Genomic DNA, 17,297 nt, shown 5'->3' on the forward strand with positions numbered 1-17,297 from the left:
AGGGGGCTAGAACAGGATTTGGCCCGAACATCTGAGCACTGTAGACAGAGAACAGTGCCCTATTGCACTCAGTAACACAGCCCGGAAAAAAACCCCTCAAATATTGAGTTCCCAATCTCAGTTGTGATATGAGCACAGGAAGAATGTGAAATTAGTTTGGTGTCACAGTTCAGCAGAGCCTGCAGTATGTGTGTGACCCAAAGAGACTAAAACTGAGGGCAAATTAAAAATGACATAAATATCTTTAAGGCACCACTTAAATTTCATTGCAGTAAAGGTTGACCAGCTAACAGCGGGGCTCTTAGTTCCTCATGAAAGTTATTTATAGAAACCGACACAGAAGGAGGCCATTCGGTCCATCGCGTCTGTACCAGCCGAGAAAGAGCTAGCCAGCCTAATTCCACTTTGCAGCTCTTGGTGCTTAGCCCTGTATTCCACAAGTGCAAACGCTTCCCCCTAAATGCTTTGCTATTAACATTTGACCGTGTAGAATGCAATAAAAACGAAGCAGGTAAGGGTTATATCTCTGACTATGCTCGACAGATTTCATTGCCTGGGGGTGGGAAATGGTCACTGCCGGATTTACAGCAGCCTGTCCCTCCAGCTGGTGGCGGCTGCTGCCCTCTGGCGGCACAAGGGCGGAATCGCCATTCATTCTGTACGCGGTGTAGCAATGTAACAAAGTTTAGGAAATAAAAGCAAAATATTGCAGATGCTGGAAATGTGAAATAAAAACAGTAAGTGCTGGAAATACTCAGCAGGTCAGGCAGCATCTGATGAAAGGTCACAGGCCTGAAACGTTACCTCTGCTTCTCTCTCCACAGATGCTGCCAGACTTGCTGAGTATTTCCAGCACTTTCTGTTTTTATTTCAAAATTCATGAAATGCTTATTTCACGCTCTGCTTTCAAAATCGTTATCTGTTTGACTCACTACAGGGGGGAAAAATTTCCTGGTGTTTATGAGACTAACACCGGGCAACCCAAAATCCCAACCCAACCTAAAATCACCAAATCCACCACGTCAAGTTGTGTCGAAATTCATTTCAATAAATGTGGTGATTTCTGAGCTGGTACCAGGGAAAATGATCATGCAAACTGCCGCATTGTTGTGTCTTTAAAAGGCAACCAGTTTAACAATGCCCTGCGGGAAATTCAGAATGCACCTCGACGCAGTCTGACCTCCAAGTGATTCCAGTCTCGCACTTAAATCCTCTCAGAGCAAGAAAAATGCTGCCTCAGTAATGTTGCCCAGATCTAAAACATAATGTAATTTTTGAAATTTATTCCAGGTCAATTGAATGAAAATAGCGCTGGAACTGATTTTCTGGAGCGGATTTTCTGTCACTAAAATGCACAGACAGTTGGGAATATTAAGAATTAATTCATAATCGGACATATAACTCCAGAAATGCCTGTACGATCGCACCAAAGTTTTAATCTTACAAAAACTTTACATGACACTTGGTGTGAGCAAATGTACTGGAGTTTTGGCAATTGCTGGTGTAGAAAATGCAAAGGATTAGCCAGCGTCTGTTTAAAGTGTGTTCTGATGGAGACACGTTTCTCAAGCACCAACTCCACGCATGTCTTGTTTACTTCAGCAACGTTCGTTGTCATTTTATTTGTCGCCATAATTCGAGACTTAAGGGCAAGAATCATCCTCAAAAAAAAAAAATGCCTGGCCATTTTACTTGTCAGATACTTGATAAAATGGCATCGCATCAAAATTCAGCATCATCAGGAGAGAGACAGGGAGAAGAGGGAAAAATAAATACACGTTCACATTATTAATGTCACCTCGCTGGTTTGAACTGCAGCATTGGCACCGCAACGAGACCTGGTAGTTCCCGTTTGCCCGACCCCCCCAGTACCCTGTGAAGTGAATGGATTTGTTTCTGTAATATCATCAGTGCGGGATCACATCACCTGTCGCTACAACGTGTAACACACTACAGCATGCAACAAAAATCCAAGGCTGATTAATCTGGTTAAAAGCTGAGAGGGAAAGTCACTCACATACTTGTTGCATTAACAGATTGCCAATCATAAAGCAATCATCTACAGAGGAACAGCCAATGGTGTCCATTCTCCGCCATGCTTCCAGTGGGATAGCTGCTACACGCACTGCTAACAGTTTACACTCTACCTCGAAGTTAAAGTCACTTAATTCAAGCTATCGATAATTCAAAATGCTAGCTCCAAATTCCTACATTCCTTTGTTATTTGCATTGTTTAATTCCTATTACTCATAATTACTATCCAATGGCCCCTGCTGAAAGTATAGGTTTGTGAACATTGTGACCCTGGAACTGCACAGCCGAGCCAGTGCTAACATTCCGCTCTCTATTTTCGAGGTAGTGTTTAGCCGTTTCAAATCAACCACCTAACATCACTAATATAACAGCGTGAGGAACTTCAAACCATCTGGCAGTCACCCGCTAACGTCCCGTCATTTAATCAAGGGCTCAGATGAGGGCAGGATAGGGGGGTGAGTTGTGAGGCCCCAACAGTTCAATAGCCCTGCCAATGTCCACTTCGGGCGCAGTGGCGGCGAGGGCGCCCAGTCCAAGGCACCCAGAGGAGTCAGTGCCTTGAGGGAGCGCGGGAGCAAATTGACAGGAGAGGAATTTAAAATAAAATCCAAAGGAAAGCGGTGGGCAGTGCTGCATATAGCGGGTGTAAACAGATGGCTCTTTGTGGAAATCCAACGGCATGGGAAACGGAGCCTTAAAACTGAAAGAGTCCGCATTTTAATTCTTAGAAACAGTGAACCCATTGTAAACTTAGTTTTTACTTGATATAGTGGCTTTTTTTTAAACGTGTATCACTTCTTCCATTGTCTTCCCTTCACATTCCGCAGTTCAATGTTTACACATTTCTCCCAACATCGATTGAGTTACTTCAGACGGAATGATCTTTACTTCACTTGATCTATTTCAGAACATCCCCAGCCGCAGTTTCCTGCGGTGTAAAGTTGAGCAGAAGTTTAGTGAGTTTAGCTGCCTTTTAGCCTGTTATGTATTTCTGACACAGTCTGTCACTGAGAAAACAGCTTTCTCAAAGGCTCTAGAGGACTCTTTACGTACATATGTTTACCACCCTGTTTGATTTAGCGAGGGGGCAATTGTGGGGAGAGGGGGGTGGGATTCATGGGCTTTGCTCAGTGAGGGAGGGAGGCATCTGCCCCTGTCTGGCAGCTCCTAACAAGGCTAAAGTTGCCAGGTGGCTGCAGTTGGAACTGAGCTGCTGACGTGCTGCGAGGCTCAGACACACACTGTCCCTCTGTTTACCTTCAGACAGACCGTTGCGTGTTGCAGTGACGCGGATTGGAGCTGTTATAAAAAGCGGCTGCGGCTCTGTCAGCTCCACTTGCACAGCTGCTACTTTGCTTTGAGCTGCTCTGGGAAAGTTTGACAAAGACTTCCCGCAGCTATGTCTCCCTGCGAGGCTGAGCTCAATATTCCCGCTAAGAACTGTTACCGAATGGTCATCCTGGGCTCCTCCAAAGTGGGCAAAAGCGCCATCGTCTCCCGCTTCCTGAACGGCAAGTTCGAGGATCAGTACACGCCGACTATCGAGGATTTCCACCGCAAGTTTTACAGCATCCGAGGCGACGTTTACCAGCTGGACATCCTCGACACATCGGGGAATCATCCCTTCCCGGCCATGAGGCGCCTTTCCATCCTCACAGGTAGGAATAATCAGCAGCACTCTGCAAATACTCAGCAATTCCACTCAGCAGAGAACCTAACACTAACCCTCACCCTAACACTACCCTCACCCTAACACCACCCTCACCCTAACACCACCCTCACCCTAACACTACCCTCACCCTAACACCACCCTCACCCTAACACTACCCTCACCCTAACACTACCGTCACCCTAACACCACCCTCCCCCTAACACTAACCCTCACCCTAACACTAACCCTCACCCTAACACTACCCTCACCCTAACACTATCCTCACCCTAACACTAACCCTCACCCTAACACTACCCTCACCCTAACACTACCCTCACCCTAACACTAACCCTCACCCTAACACTACCCTCACCCTAACACTACCCTCACCCTAACACTAACCCTCACCCTAACACTACCCTCACCCTAACACTACCCTCACCCTAACACTAACCCTCACCCTAACACCACCCTCACCCTAACACTAACCCTCACCCTAACACTACCCTCACCCTAACACTACCCCTCACCCGAACACTAACCCTCACCCTAACACTACCCTCACCCTAACACGAACCCTCACCCTAACCCTAACCCTCACCCTAACACTAACCCTCACCCTAACACTACCCTCACCCTAACACTACCCTCACCCTAACACTAACCCTCACCCTAACACTAACCCTCACCCTAACACTAACCCTAACCCTAATACTAACCCTCACCCTAACCCTCACCTTAGCACTAACCCTAACACTAACCCGAGGTGCCAACTGTATAGCAACAGGATACTGTCTGAGAATGTGCTGTTTTTCTCTCCTGTCCGGCAATCTGCTGCCAGGGCAGGAGCTGAACTCTCATGTCTTAGATATTGGCTTAACTCTCCAATGAAATTGCAGTGTGTAGCCGGGGATGTTCTGTAAGTTGTTTGTTAGGAAGCAGGGGAAGATTGTGAAGCATTCGGAGACAGTGGGAAATGTTCCGAGCTGTGTCGGTATTGGGCAGCAACTCACTCACTCCTCTTCTGCCATCACAGGTGATGTGTTCATCCTGGTTTTCAGCTTGGACAACCAGGATTCCTTCGAGGAAGTGCAGCGCCTCAAACAGCAGATCACGGAGACTAAATCCTGCCTGAAGAATAAAACCAAGGAAAACATCGATGTCCCCATCGTTATCTGCGGTAATAAAAGCGACCGGGACTTTTACCGAGAGGTGCCGAGGGAGAAGATCCAGCAGCTGCTGGATGGCGACTCCAAATGCGCTTACTTCGAAATCTCAGCCAAAAGGAACAGCAAGGTGGACGAGATGTTCCAGACGCTGTTCACCATGGCCAAGCTCCCGAGTGAGATGAGTCCGGACCTACACAGGAAAGTGTCGGTGCAATACTGTGACATTCTGCACCGAAAAACCTTCAGAAGCAGGAAAATCAAAGACGAGGACGCGTACGGCATCGTTGCCCCCTTTGCCCGAAGACCGAGTGTACACAGTGACCTGATGTACATTAAGGAGAAGGCGATCGGCGGGGGTCACGCCAGGGACAAGGACAGATGTGTCATCAGTTAAGTCGGCGGCGCATTGCTTTGATTTATTTTTTTGAAAGAAGACAATTTAACGGATCCAAAAGGTCCGTGGTTGCGGGGCAGGGGCTCCCGCCCGTTCTTCAAGACATGAAGCGGTGAAGTGAGAGAGTGAGGAGGTTTCCAAAGACTGGCATGGTCTCTGCCGGGCACAGTGCTGCCTGTGTGCAATCTACAGCTGAGACTGGCTCTCACACCAGGGCAGATGAAGGCGCAAGGACTGAGAAAAACAATGAACCCAAACACACAAAGAAAACAACTTGAGAGGCTGGGCAGTGGTATTTTGACTCGTGTCCTTAAGGAATATTCATTTTGTTTTATTGACTGTGAAGTATTTGTACTTGATTTTTTTAAATTTAAAGTTAAAATATTGTAGTTTTCATGTGTGCAAACTCCTACATGTAGTGCAATGAGTATCAAAAAGATTTGTTTACAATCGCCAACGATTTGTTGCATATTAGCACTCAAGTTGTACTTGAACAATGAACAAAGTCTTAATTTTTTAATAAATGTTTTGAAATGAAGCTTGCAATGTTTATGACTTTTTTCCCCAATTAAAACAATCTTTCATATTTATGCAGGTTTCATTTGTGAATAGGCTCATGCAGTGATTATCAAGTGTCAATTCATTTATCCATTTAAGAAAAAACTGGACATGAGGATAAGGCAGATACATGTGGCAGGCCATGTGATGAAACCTGCCGGCATAGGTCCAATCAATATTAGGAAACATAATCCTGCCCAACATGCATGCCTTAATCAACATGATCAGAACAGATTAACTGCTCATTTAACTCATTGCTGTTTGTGACATCTTGCTGTGCGCAATTTGGCTGTATGTTTGCCTAAAAAAAAACAGTGATTACATTTAAAATAACTAATTGGCTGTAAAGCACTTTGAGACAGACTGCGGTCTTGAAAGGTGCTAAATAAATGCATGTTCTTTTCAATAGATTGCCAGGGCACCAGTATTTACAGATCTAAGAACCCCACGAATTACAAGTTGCCCTAATGATTTCCCCAAAAAACAAATCAAACGTTTTCATTTGCAAACTAAACACTACATCATGCTTTGATGTATGATTTATGAATTTATTAAATCCAACAATGGCATATTTTAAGTCAACGCATGCAGTTATTGCAGCACCTACTGTCTCAAAACAAACTGGGAGGATTTGAGTTCTAAGCTGGCTTACCCTATCTAATAATTAAAACAAATGGCATTTCTGAAATCTGTTAAATAGCTAACTTTTATTTGTCGTTGAATCATATAATATTAAGACCTGACTGTCTTAGCAAACATGCAGTTTCCTTGTTGAAGTCACAAATGACATATTCACCCGATGCTCCTTCACATCTGCAGGGTTCGATAGGTTTCCCACACAATCCTCCATTTTCAGGCTCTGTGGATGTGCCCTTGTTTTGTTTCACTCTTATCTGTCTGAACAGAGACAATGAATCTCCAATAATGGCTTCTCTTCCTGCCCCTACACCATTATCTTCAGAGTCCCTCATGGATCCATTAAGCCCACTTCTTTCCCATGTACATGTGGGCCTCAGTAATACAATCTGTAGATACGGGATGCACTTCCAGAAGTATACTGATGATACCCAGTTCTACCAGCATTATCTTGATCACCTCTGTGCTGTCAGACTGCCTGGCTGAACAGATGAGCCAAAACGTACAATAACTGAAGATCAGGAAGATCGAAGCTGTAATTTTCAGCCTTGCCATAAATTCATTCCCTTGCCAATGACCTCTCGCTCCCTAGGTTTACCTATACTGGGCTGTGTGCAATCTTCTTGTACTGTTCAATCCAGATTGAACTTTAAACCCCACATCCTATACATCACCAGAACCACTTACTTAAAGCTACGTGGCGCTTTCCCTCTCCACTCCTACCTCAGCCTTAGTGAAGTTTAATTTCTTAGAAATGTTTTTGTCACATCTAAACTAAATTTTTACAATATCCTCCTTCCTGACTTCCCATCCTCCATCCTATATAAACTGTAACTTATCCAATGTTGAGTCACCATTATACTGTCCCAAACTATGTCCTGGTTGCCCCTTCCCTCTATCCTGGCTGATCTCCCAGCACATTAAGTTTTAATGCCTCATTTTGAAAACCCTTCACAGACTCACCGCACCCTAACTTTACATGGTCCTACAGCCTTATGTCACCTCCTATACTAGTTGGCACTCTGTTTCTGTTTTTTTTGTTCAGCCCCCTCATCTTACCCTACCTTTGGTGTCCCTGCCTTCAACTGCTTGCCACTTGTCTCTGGAACTCCTTCCCTAAGCCTCTTCCTTTCTTGTCCACTTTTCAAAAACTATTTGACCAAACTTTAAGTTGCCCTTCCGAATCTATTCCCTGATAAAACAAATATTCTGTTTCCTTTTATTTCTACCCTCTATGAGGGAGCTAGGACATTTTCTACAATCAAGGCATTCTAGAAAAGTAGGTCATTATTTGTGTGCAGTTGTTTTTTAGCTTGCTTCCTTTTTAGGGTTGCGAATTCATTTCTCGCCAGGGTACAAACCAGAGCTTGCACAGTGAATTGAGAGTCATTGAACAGCAGAAATCATTATCACAGGTTGCAGTTATATATAAATGAGGAAAAAATTCTTCGGCTGTGTTATCATGAATTTCAATCTTACTGAATAGTCTATAAATAGACCAGTATTCTAGGAGTTGAGAAATGATTTATTGGTTAATTCATCATTACTGCCATAAGCCAAAGTCTACCAGAATGCATAGTTATATCAAAGGAGATTTACAGTATATTTGTGAAAGTGGCACCTTCACATGTCTACGTGTAAAGTAGCAGTGAGCTCCTCATCAAAGGCTGCAGTACTTTTCTTACAAATGCTGTAACAGGTTACTGTTAAAAACTTCATGTCCCTACAGTTAAACATTAATCTGTTTGATGTAATTTGGTTTGGAATCAAAATTTTAGAGCCACTTTGTGACAACCAAAATATAAAGAAAACCGACAACCTGCTAGTAACAATGGTGCTCATTTATTTCACTATTACATGTACACATAAAGAATGAGCCTGGGTTTCAGAATTGTAGTGTCTTTGTCAGGAATATTCTGAACTTGGGATATTCATGGTTTGCATGCAGACTTGTCATCTCAAACTACCATTCCACTCTGACAGAACTTATATAAATACATTCATTTTTGTCACATGTTCTTCTGTGCAAACCTGTAATAACTGGTGAGTCAACATCTTGTAAATAGAATTTACTTCAAGCAATTTAACTCACATTTAGGAGTTATTTTCTCACAGCTTTTGCCTTGTCAATCCTTACCTTTGTGTTGAAATAGATTATAGTCTATACATCAAACTTTTTGCAAGAAATAATTTTTGAACTTCTGCATCCACACAATGCAAATTTGACACAAAATTATAAAGGGTATCTGATAAGATTTCTATTCATTCTGCAATCAGTAGAGTGCAATAATTAATTATGTTAAGGCATGCGTTGGTTAGATCACACTAAGAAGATGATGTTCAGTCTTGCTAGATATACATGGATTGAAAAAGCAATAAGAAAGATTCAAAAACAAGAGGTGCAAGGGCTGTAGAGTAGGTATAATGGGGGACTTTAATTATCTTAATATAGACTGGGATAGTAATAGTGTAAAAGACAGAGAGGGGGAAGAGTTGGTGATGTGTGTTCAGAAGAATTATCTAGATCAGTATATTTCTGGCCCAATGAGGAAGGAGGCAATGCTGGATCTGGGTCTGAGGAATGAGTTGGGTCAAGTGGATCAAGTGTCAGTAGGAGAACTTTGGGGGGATAGTGATCATTGTGTCATAAGGTTTAGGTTGGCTATGGAAAAGGACAAAGAGCAATCCAGAGTAAAAATAATTAATTGGGGAGACAGCCAACTTCAATGAGGTGATAACAGATCTGGCCCAGGTAAATTAGAATCAAAGATTGACTGGCAAAACTGTAACGGAATAATGGGCTATGTTCAAAGAGAAGGTAGTTCAGGTACAGTCAAGATACATTTGCACAAGAGGGAACGGTAGGACAAACAAAACCAAACTCCCTGTGCTGAATTTTAATAGCTCGCCACTGTTCTAGCTTGAAAATGTGCGCAGTTTAGTTTAGTTTAGTTTAGAGATACAGCACTGAAACAGGCCCTTCGGCCCAATGAGTCTGTGCCGACCATCAACCACCCATTTATACTAATCCTACACTAATTCCATATTCCTACCACATCCCCACCTGTCCCTACCTATACTAGGGGCAATTTATAATGGCCAATTAACCTATCAACCTGCAAGTCTTTGGCATGTGGGAGGAAACCGGAGCACCCGGAGGAAACCCACGCAGACACAGGGAGAACTTGCAAACTCCACACAGACAGTACCCAGAATCGAACCCGGGTCGCTGGAGCTGTGAGGCTGCGGTGCTAACCACTGCGCCGCCATTGTGCACGCATGAGACGTGCACCGCGCAGCCGCTGCGATATTTTGCGCAGCGGCTCATTAGCATAGAGGGGGGCGGAGCACCCACTCCCAATGACGTAGAGGGGGCGGGCGCTCCATCCCCGGCAACTGCGCAGGTGCTGGCCCCATTTTTAAAGGACTTCAAGCCCTTCAATGCCATTTAAATGTTTAAAGAGACAGGCTTGTTACAAAGTTGAAATAAAATTTTATCAACACTTCCAATCTCCTCTCCCACCCCCACTCCCATGAATAATCCATAGATTTTTTGTCCAATCCCCCCACCCCCCCAAAAGTGAGTTTTCACTCACAACCTTTCCCCCCGAACTTTATTCTCTTTGACCCTCTACCGCTTCCCAGCATCCCCGCAACCAATTACGTTGCTTTTTGCATTTCCACACCCCTCCTACCCACCCCCCACCCCGGCCCAAAAGATTCACTCCTCTACCCGGACCTTTCATCAAAACAGACCTGAAACGTTAACTCTCCTTCTCTCTCCACAGATGCTGCCTGACCTGCTGAGCATTTCCAACACTTTTTGTTTTCAGATTTTCAGCATCTGCAGTATTTGCTTTTATTTTATTGGATAAGCTGGTTATGCTTAAAGTTGATAAGTTACCAGGGCCAGATGAGATGCATCTAAGGATATTGAAGGAGGTAAGGGTAGAAATTGTGGAGGCACTGACCATAATCTTCCAATCATCCTTAGGAGTGGTGCCAGAGGACTAGAGAATTGCAAATGTTACACCTTTGTTCAAAAAGGGTGTAAGGATAAGGCCAGCAACTACAGGCCAGTCAGTTTAACTTTGGTGGTGGGAAATCTTATGGAAACAAAAATTTGGGACAAAATTAACAGTGACTTGGACAAATGTGGATTAATTAAGGAAAGCCAGCATGGATTTGTTAAGGGAAAATTGTGTTTAACTAACCTGCTTGAGTTTTTTGATGAGGTAACAGAGAGGGTTGATGAGGATCATGTAGTTGATGTGATGAACACGGACTTCCAAAAGGTGTTTGAAAAAGTGCTACATAACAAGCTTGGCAGCAAATTTAGAGGCCATGGAATAAAAGGGACAGTAGCATCATGGATATGAAGTTGGCTGTGTGACAAGAAACAGAGAGTAGTGGTGAATTGTTGTTTTTTGACTGGAGGAATATATATAGTGAGAACCCCCCCCACCACCACCACCCCACCCGCTCTCAAGGGTCAGTGGTAGGATTCCTGCTTTTCTTGATTTACATTAATGACCTAGAATTTGCTGTGTAGGGCACAATTTCAAAATTTGTGGATGACACAAATCTTGGAAGTATTGTGAATTGTGAGGAGGATAGTGATAAACTTCAAGAGGACTTAGACAGGCTGGTGGAATGTGTGGATTAAATTTAATGCAGAAAAGTGTAAAGTGATCCATTCCAGTAGGAAGAAGGAAGAGAGGTGATATAAAATAAAGGATACAATTCTAAAGGGGGTGAAGAAGCAGAGGGACCTGGGGATATATGTGCACAAATCACTGAGGGTGGAAGGGCAGGTCGAGAAAGTGATTAATAAAGCATATGGGATTTTGGGCTTTATAAATAGGGGCATTGTGTACAAAAACAAGGAAGTTATGATGCACCTGTACAGAACACTGGTTTGACCTCAACTCAAGTATTGTGTTCAATTCTGAGCACCACACCTCAGGAAGGATGTGAAGACATTAGAGAGGGTGCAGAAAAGATTCAAGAGAATAGTCCCAGGGATGAGGAACTTCAGTTACGTGAATAGATTGAAAGCGCTCGGGCTGTTCTCCTTGGAGGAGAGAAGTTTAGGGGGAGATTTGATAGAGACTTTCAAAATCATGGGGGCCTGGACAAAGTAGATAGGGAGAAACTGTTCCCATTGGCAGAAAAGTCGAGAACTAGAAGGCACTGATTTAAGGTGATTGGCAAAAGAAGCAATGGCGACTTGAGAAAAATCTTTTTATACACAGCATGTGGTTAGAATCTGGACTGCTTGGCCTGAGAGTGTGGTGGAGGCAGATTCAATCGAGGCCTTCAAAAGAGAATTGGATAATTATCTGAAGCAAAAATATTTGCAGGGCTACAGGGAAAAGACAGGGGAGTGGGACTAGGTGAGTTGCTGTTCCAGAGAGCCAGCAGGTACACGATGGACTGAATGGCCTCCTTCTGTGCTGTAGCCATTCTATGATTCTATAAAAGGGGATGAGCTACAATGAATGATTAGAGAAATGTAAGCCCATAGTTTAGAAAGATAGCAGTTGGTGGAATCGGTGGGAGGACTTCATTGAGGTCTACAGCATGTTAAGTGGTATAAATAGAGTAAACCACAGCCTGGAGATGCTGATTTCACAGAAGTGTGTTGAGCAGGTTGATTAAAGTGCTGATGAACTTCAAAAACTCTACCTACACGTAACTGTACCATATTATGTAATATGGTTATGCCACAGTGCACCTCGGTGTGTTGACATTTCAAAATGCTGTGAACATTTTGACTAAATCAAATAGCCTTCAGAATTCTCTGAGTTGGTAATGGGGAAGGGCAAACAGCTCTCAACTCTGGCTGATTGTATCTTTAGTTTGATAAGAGTGGATGTAAATGTATGCTTAGCATAAAATGCTGAAATGTTTTTCCCTTTGTCCTACCTATACCAGTCTGCTATATATTTCCACTGTACTACTCTAAAGTTATGCTGTACTGAAGGGAATAGGTATGGACACTTCCTGAGATCTCCTGAAGAACTATTTGTGATTTTAGGGGCTGTCTACCTCTGTGTGCTGCAGTACGAGACAGTTGTGCTGAGAAAGCCTTTTTTATTCTGGTGATAGAAGCCTGCTTTCTTTGTGAGGTCCCTCCAAGCACTTGGCCAAAGTTATGTATTGGCAAGCAACTGCAAACATCTTGATAGTTACCTATCTGTTTTTGTGCTTCAGTGCACTTTGGAGGTTGAGTAGTGATAGTGGTCAATGCTTTCGAAGGAAAGACCACCATATACCTCCAGAATTCCTTCTTAATAGTTATTTATAGGTTTGTTGAATCTCTGCTTTATCATGTTTCCTACGATTTAAAAAAAAAAATCATTCTTCATTTGTGGGCATTTCTGACAAGGCCAACATTTATTGTCCTTCCCAGTTGTCCTGAGAATGTGGTGGTGGGCTTTCTTCTTGAACCACTGGTAGCAGTTTGATACAACTGAGTAAGTTTTTGAGCTACTTCAGAAGGCAGTTTACAGTCAACCATGTTAGTGTGGAATTGGAATCATATATAGGCCAGACCAGATACAGGGAGACAGGTTTCTTTCCCTGAAAGGCATGAGTAAGGCAGTTGTTACAATATTAACAGATTTTGCTTGCTGCTCTACGGTATCCTGTAAAGCAACTCTTTCCCCCGACCATGTATGCTAGGTTTTAAGATCCACTGCTCTAGCAAAATCAATTTTCTGTTCTGCAAGGAGGAAAGTAGTTAGTTCACTTGGATAAGCTTAGGATAAATCCATTATTTTACAACCAGTCTTATGAGACTGAACTCACAAGATGATTCAACATGCAATGCCCCAATTTAACAGCAGCTACTCCTTTGCTCATCATTGCTGTGATTCTCTTTTCTAATCATTAAAATGTTTCATATTGTGAATCCCTGACCTGGAACCTGCTTCAAATCCTGATGGTGAGCAGCAAGCCCCGTTTTGCAGGTTACCAACTGCTCTGAAAATGTCTCTGATTGAAGATTGACTTCTCCTCCAAGGTAACAGTGTGCATTAAATAAGCAGATTCTTTGTACTGAATATTTTAGGCTGTATCACATATGTGTGGACTTATGTATTTATCATAATCCAAAGTGGCTTCACAATAGAACTTCAAAGAACTAAGTATATTGGTTGAAAATGTGGATGATAATCAGTGATTAAAATTTGGCTGTCTAAATTTTTCCTTTTTTAAATTCTCCTCCACTAAACAATTGTCATTAGCTGCCTAAGTGCTACAATACCAGCAAGTTGTTGAATCAATTAAGAATATTGTTTCTAAAGCCACACATGAAAATAAATCCGTTCCCATAAATAGCAGTCCCATTTAAATTATATCAGCTGACTCATGTTCATTGTCATTGCTCACCTTCTGCCTTTCTTTAAATTGAACACTGGGTATTCATCCAGGTGTGTTAGGCATGTGACAGTGTTCACCACCAGTCAATTGATACCATGCTTGCTACAGCCACTGTTTGCATGTGGGTTGGCTCTTGAGTTTGAAATAGTACTTTGCCAGAACTTTATACTATGGATAACTATTTGAAGGTATTTCCTCTGAAGCAGGGCTCGTATGTTTCTGCTATTGATGCACTTATTCACATATTGTGTAATCTACACATAAATCAGCCAACTGTACTCTACTTATACCATGTAATTTGCTGTTTCACTAGTTCTCAAGTGGCAATTGTGCATGCACTCCAAATGGCAATTCAATTGTGTGTTATGCATCCAATGTCCCACAGAAAGCACAAAGAAAAGTTATATATTCCTACAAGTCTAAAATAACTCCAATTTAACAGATGCTGTGTGTGCTTTGAGTAATTTCACCCATTGGTTTCATTTATGACCTTTTGATTGAACAATTATGCAAGCAAATTATTTGATCACAAGAGTTAATTCACTGGTGGTCTTTGACCTTCCTTCACACATTTATTTTTCTTTACATATGTTACACTTTCAGTTTTGCATTCCTTTCTAGGTTCATTATTTTTTGTTTTGAGTCTTTGAATATTGACTGAGTTTTGAAAAATAAAATGATGCACCATGCTTTTTGATCTCTCGGTCACAGACTAACTTGATTGACCTAATAAATACTTCTCACCTCTGTGTTTAGTCACAGCAGTCATGGTCTGCTCTTTACCACCACCAGCATAATAAGCCACATGATTCAAGTCCACCAAGTGGCTTACTTCTTTACGTAAACACATTAAATTTTAATAACTTCAAATAAAATATGACTTTCATTTGTGATAAGTAAAAACAGAGTGGAATCAAAAATGTAGCGATTTGATAGCATTAACTGTAACACAGCTTCAGCAACAATCCACTTTGTATTGGGAAGATGAAAGTGCTTTTATGTGCAACAGTTCTGTTGATCTACTCGTTATTATGTTATAGAAATAATATACAATATACATGTACATGGCATTTCTGTTATAAACAATATCGATCTTCCATGATTTTGTATAATTAAGTATAAGATTTGGCTGGTATACTGGATCAGTGCACTACTGTAGTTTCTGGTACCCGAGTCCAAATCTAACCTGGACTAATAGGGTCAAGGTTTCCTAGATCAGCCAAATATAAGGATTTCATAAGAGAAGAGCATTGCGTTTTCTGCTTAGTTTCTGTTTGACACACATAGGACCAGATTCTGTGGTCGGCAGCAAAGCAATGCTACTTGCCCCTGACCTATAGTTTGAATCTGGTGCCAAGTCAAAGTGATCTCCAGGAGTCTAACAACAGTGATGTCACTAAGCAGGGCAAGCAGCCAATCACATTTAAGTATTCACACAGAGAGCAAGCCAGGAAGTAAAATACCCCCAATTATCCTTTGCTTCTAATTAAATTTTTCAGAGTGCGAACCAAACTTTAAAAAAAAATTAAAGGTAAAACTTTTATCATAATGGCACAATTTGACACCTCGCAAATATAAAATTAGTTTTCCAGCACTCATGAGGCTGTTCAGTGGTAATTATAGGATCATAGGAAATAGGAACAGGAGGAGGCCATTTGGCCCATCCAGCCTGCTCTGCCATTCAAACAGATCATGGCTGATCATCTACCTGTAAGCCATTTTTCCTCCACTATCCCCATATTCCTTGATGTAATTAATATCCAGAAATCTATCGATTTCTGTCTTGAACATGCTCAATGATTGAGCTTCCACAGCCCTCTGGGGTAGAGAATTCCAGATTCACCACTCTCAGTGAAGAAATTCCTCCTCATCGCACTCTTAAATGACCTGCCCCTTATTCTGAGACTGTGTCCCCTTGTTCTAGACTCACCAGGCAGAGGAAACATTCTATCCACATCTACCCTGTCACGCCCTATAAGAATTTTGTAAGTTTCAATGAGATCACCTCTCATTCTTCGAAACTCTACAGAATACAGGCCCAGTTTCTGCAATCTCTCCTCATAAGACAATCCCGCCATCCCAGGGATTAGCCTGGTGAACCTCCATTGCACTCCTTTGATGGTGAGTATATCCTTCCTTAGACAAGGAGATCAATACTGTACACAATACTCCAGGTACAGTCTCACCAAGCCTTTATGCAATTGCAGCAATACATCTTTACTCCTGTACTCAAATCCCCTTGCAGTAAAGGCCAACGTATGATTTGCATTCTTAATTGCTTGCTGCACCTGTACACTAGCTTTTAGTGACTCATGAATAAGGACACACAGGTCTCTTTGTCATCAACACCTCCCAATCTCTCACCATTTAAGAAATGCACTGCCGTTCTGTTTTTTTCACCAAAATGGATCACTTCACACATATTCACATTATATTCCATCTGCCATGTTCTTACCCATTCATTTAGCCTATCCAAATCCCCTTGAAGCCTCCTTGCATCCTCCTCACAACTTACATTCCCACCTAGTTTTGTCTCATCCGCAAATTTGGAAACATTACACTTGGTCCCCATATCCAAATCATTTATGTAGATTGTGAACTGCTGTGGTCTAAGCACTGATCCTTGTGGCACCCCACTAGAAACAGCCTGCCATTCTGAGAATAACCCATTTATTCCTACTCTCTGCCTTCTGTTAACCAATTCTCAATCCATTGCAGTATATTACCCCCAATCCCATGTGCTCTAATTTTGTTTACTAAACTCCTGTGTGGGACGTTATGAATTAAGTATGATGTTAAAAACCTAATTTTACCTCATTCAGCAAGGTATAATTTTTTTCAAGGGTTTTTGCGGGGAGACTAATGGCGTAAAAGGGCAAGTTTTCATCAGTTCAATGATTCTTAATTGAACTTGAATAGCTCACAATATGGAGAAGCACAGGACCACTGATCCCAACTTCTGGATTTACACGTTTAACTGCACATGTGCAGACTCCAGAAATTGCTGTCAGTTTCAGAGGAGTAACGATGGTGAACTCAGACTGTTTCACTGTCATTCCTACCACAAAATCCAGTTGCAGAAATAACTTTCCTATAACGTGAGTATGGTTCAGGGTGATGCCAATTTTCATTTCCTCCCTATGGGGAAATACCAAAACCAAGAACTCGCCCTGTGGGGAAACCTCAGATACAGCCAAATCCTATTAGCTAGTGGCACAGTGATTTAGATATGCAATGTGGTCTGGAAATACATTAAAAAGACAATTAAGCTCCTTCCAACATATGATCCAAAACAGACATTTTTTTCAAAATTCTCCAAGACTTACACGTGATTTGATCAGTGTGTACACTTAGTTTTTTTATTTTGCAGATCAGAAGAAAGTGCATCCACAACTAATTTGTAAGTTTGAGCATTAAACTTCAATCCTGATTATATGCTATGTCAGACCTACTTTCAGTGAATGTGAAA

General features: G+C 42.1%; 1 protein-coding gene across 1 annotated transcript; it reads left to right on the top strand.

Moving 5' to 3' along the window:
• Nucleotides 1-3,355: 3,355 nt before the first annotated feature.
• On the top strand, nt 3,356-5,838 carry rasd1 (RAS, dexamethasone-induced 1). The gene is made up of 2 exons (XM_068056796.1): nt 3,356-3,692; nt 4,722-5,838. Exons 1-2 carry the CDS (start codon nt 3,434-3,436, stop codon nt 5,246-5,248), a joined length of 786 nt encoding a protein of 261 aa, XP_067912897.1. The 5' UTR covers nt 3,356-3,433; the 3' UTR covers nt 5,249-5,838.
• The last annotated feature ends 11,459 nt before the right edge of the window (nt 5,839-17,297 follow it).

Source organism: Heterodontus francisci, chromosome 24 (genome assembly GCF_036365525.1).
Source record: "Heterodontus francisci isolate sHetFra1 chromosome 24, sHetFra1.hap1, whole genome shotgun sequence".
NCBI classification, from domain to species: domain Eukaryota; kingdom Metazoa; phylum Chordata; class Chondrichthyes; order Heterodontiformes; family Heterodontidae; genus Heterodontus; species Heterodontus francisci.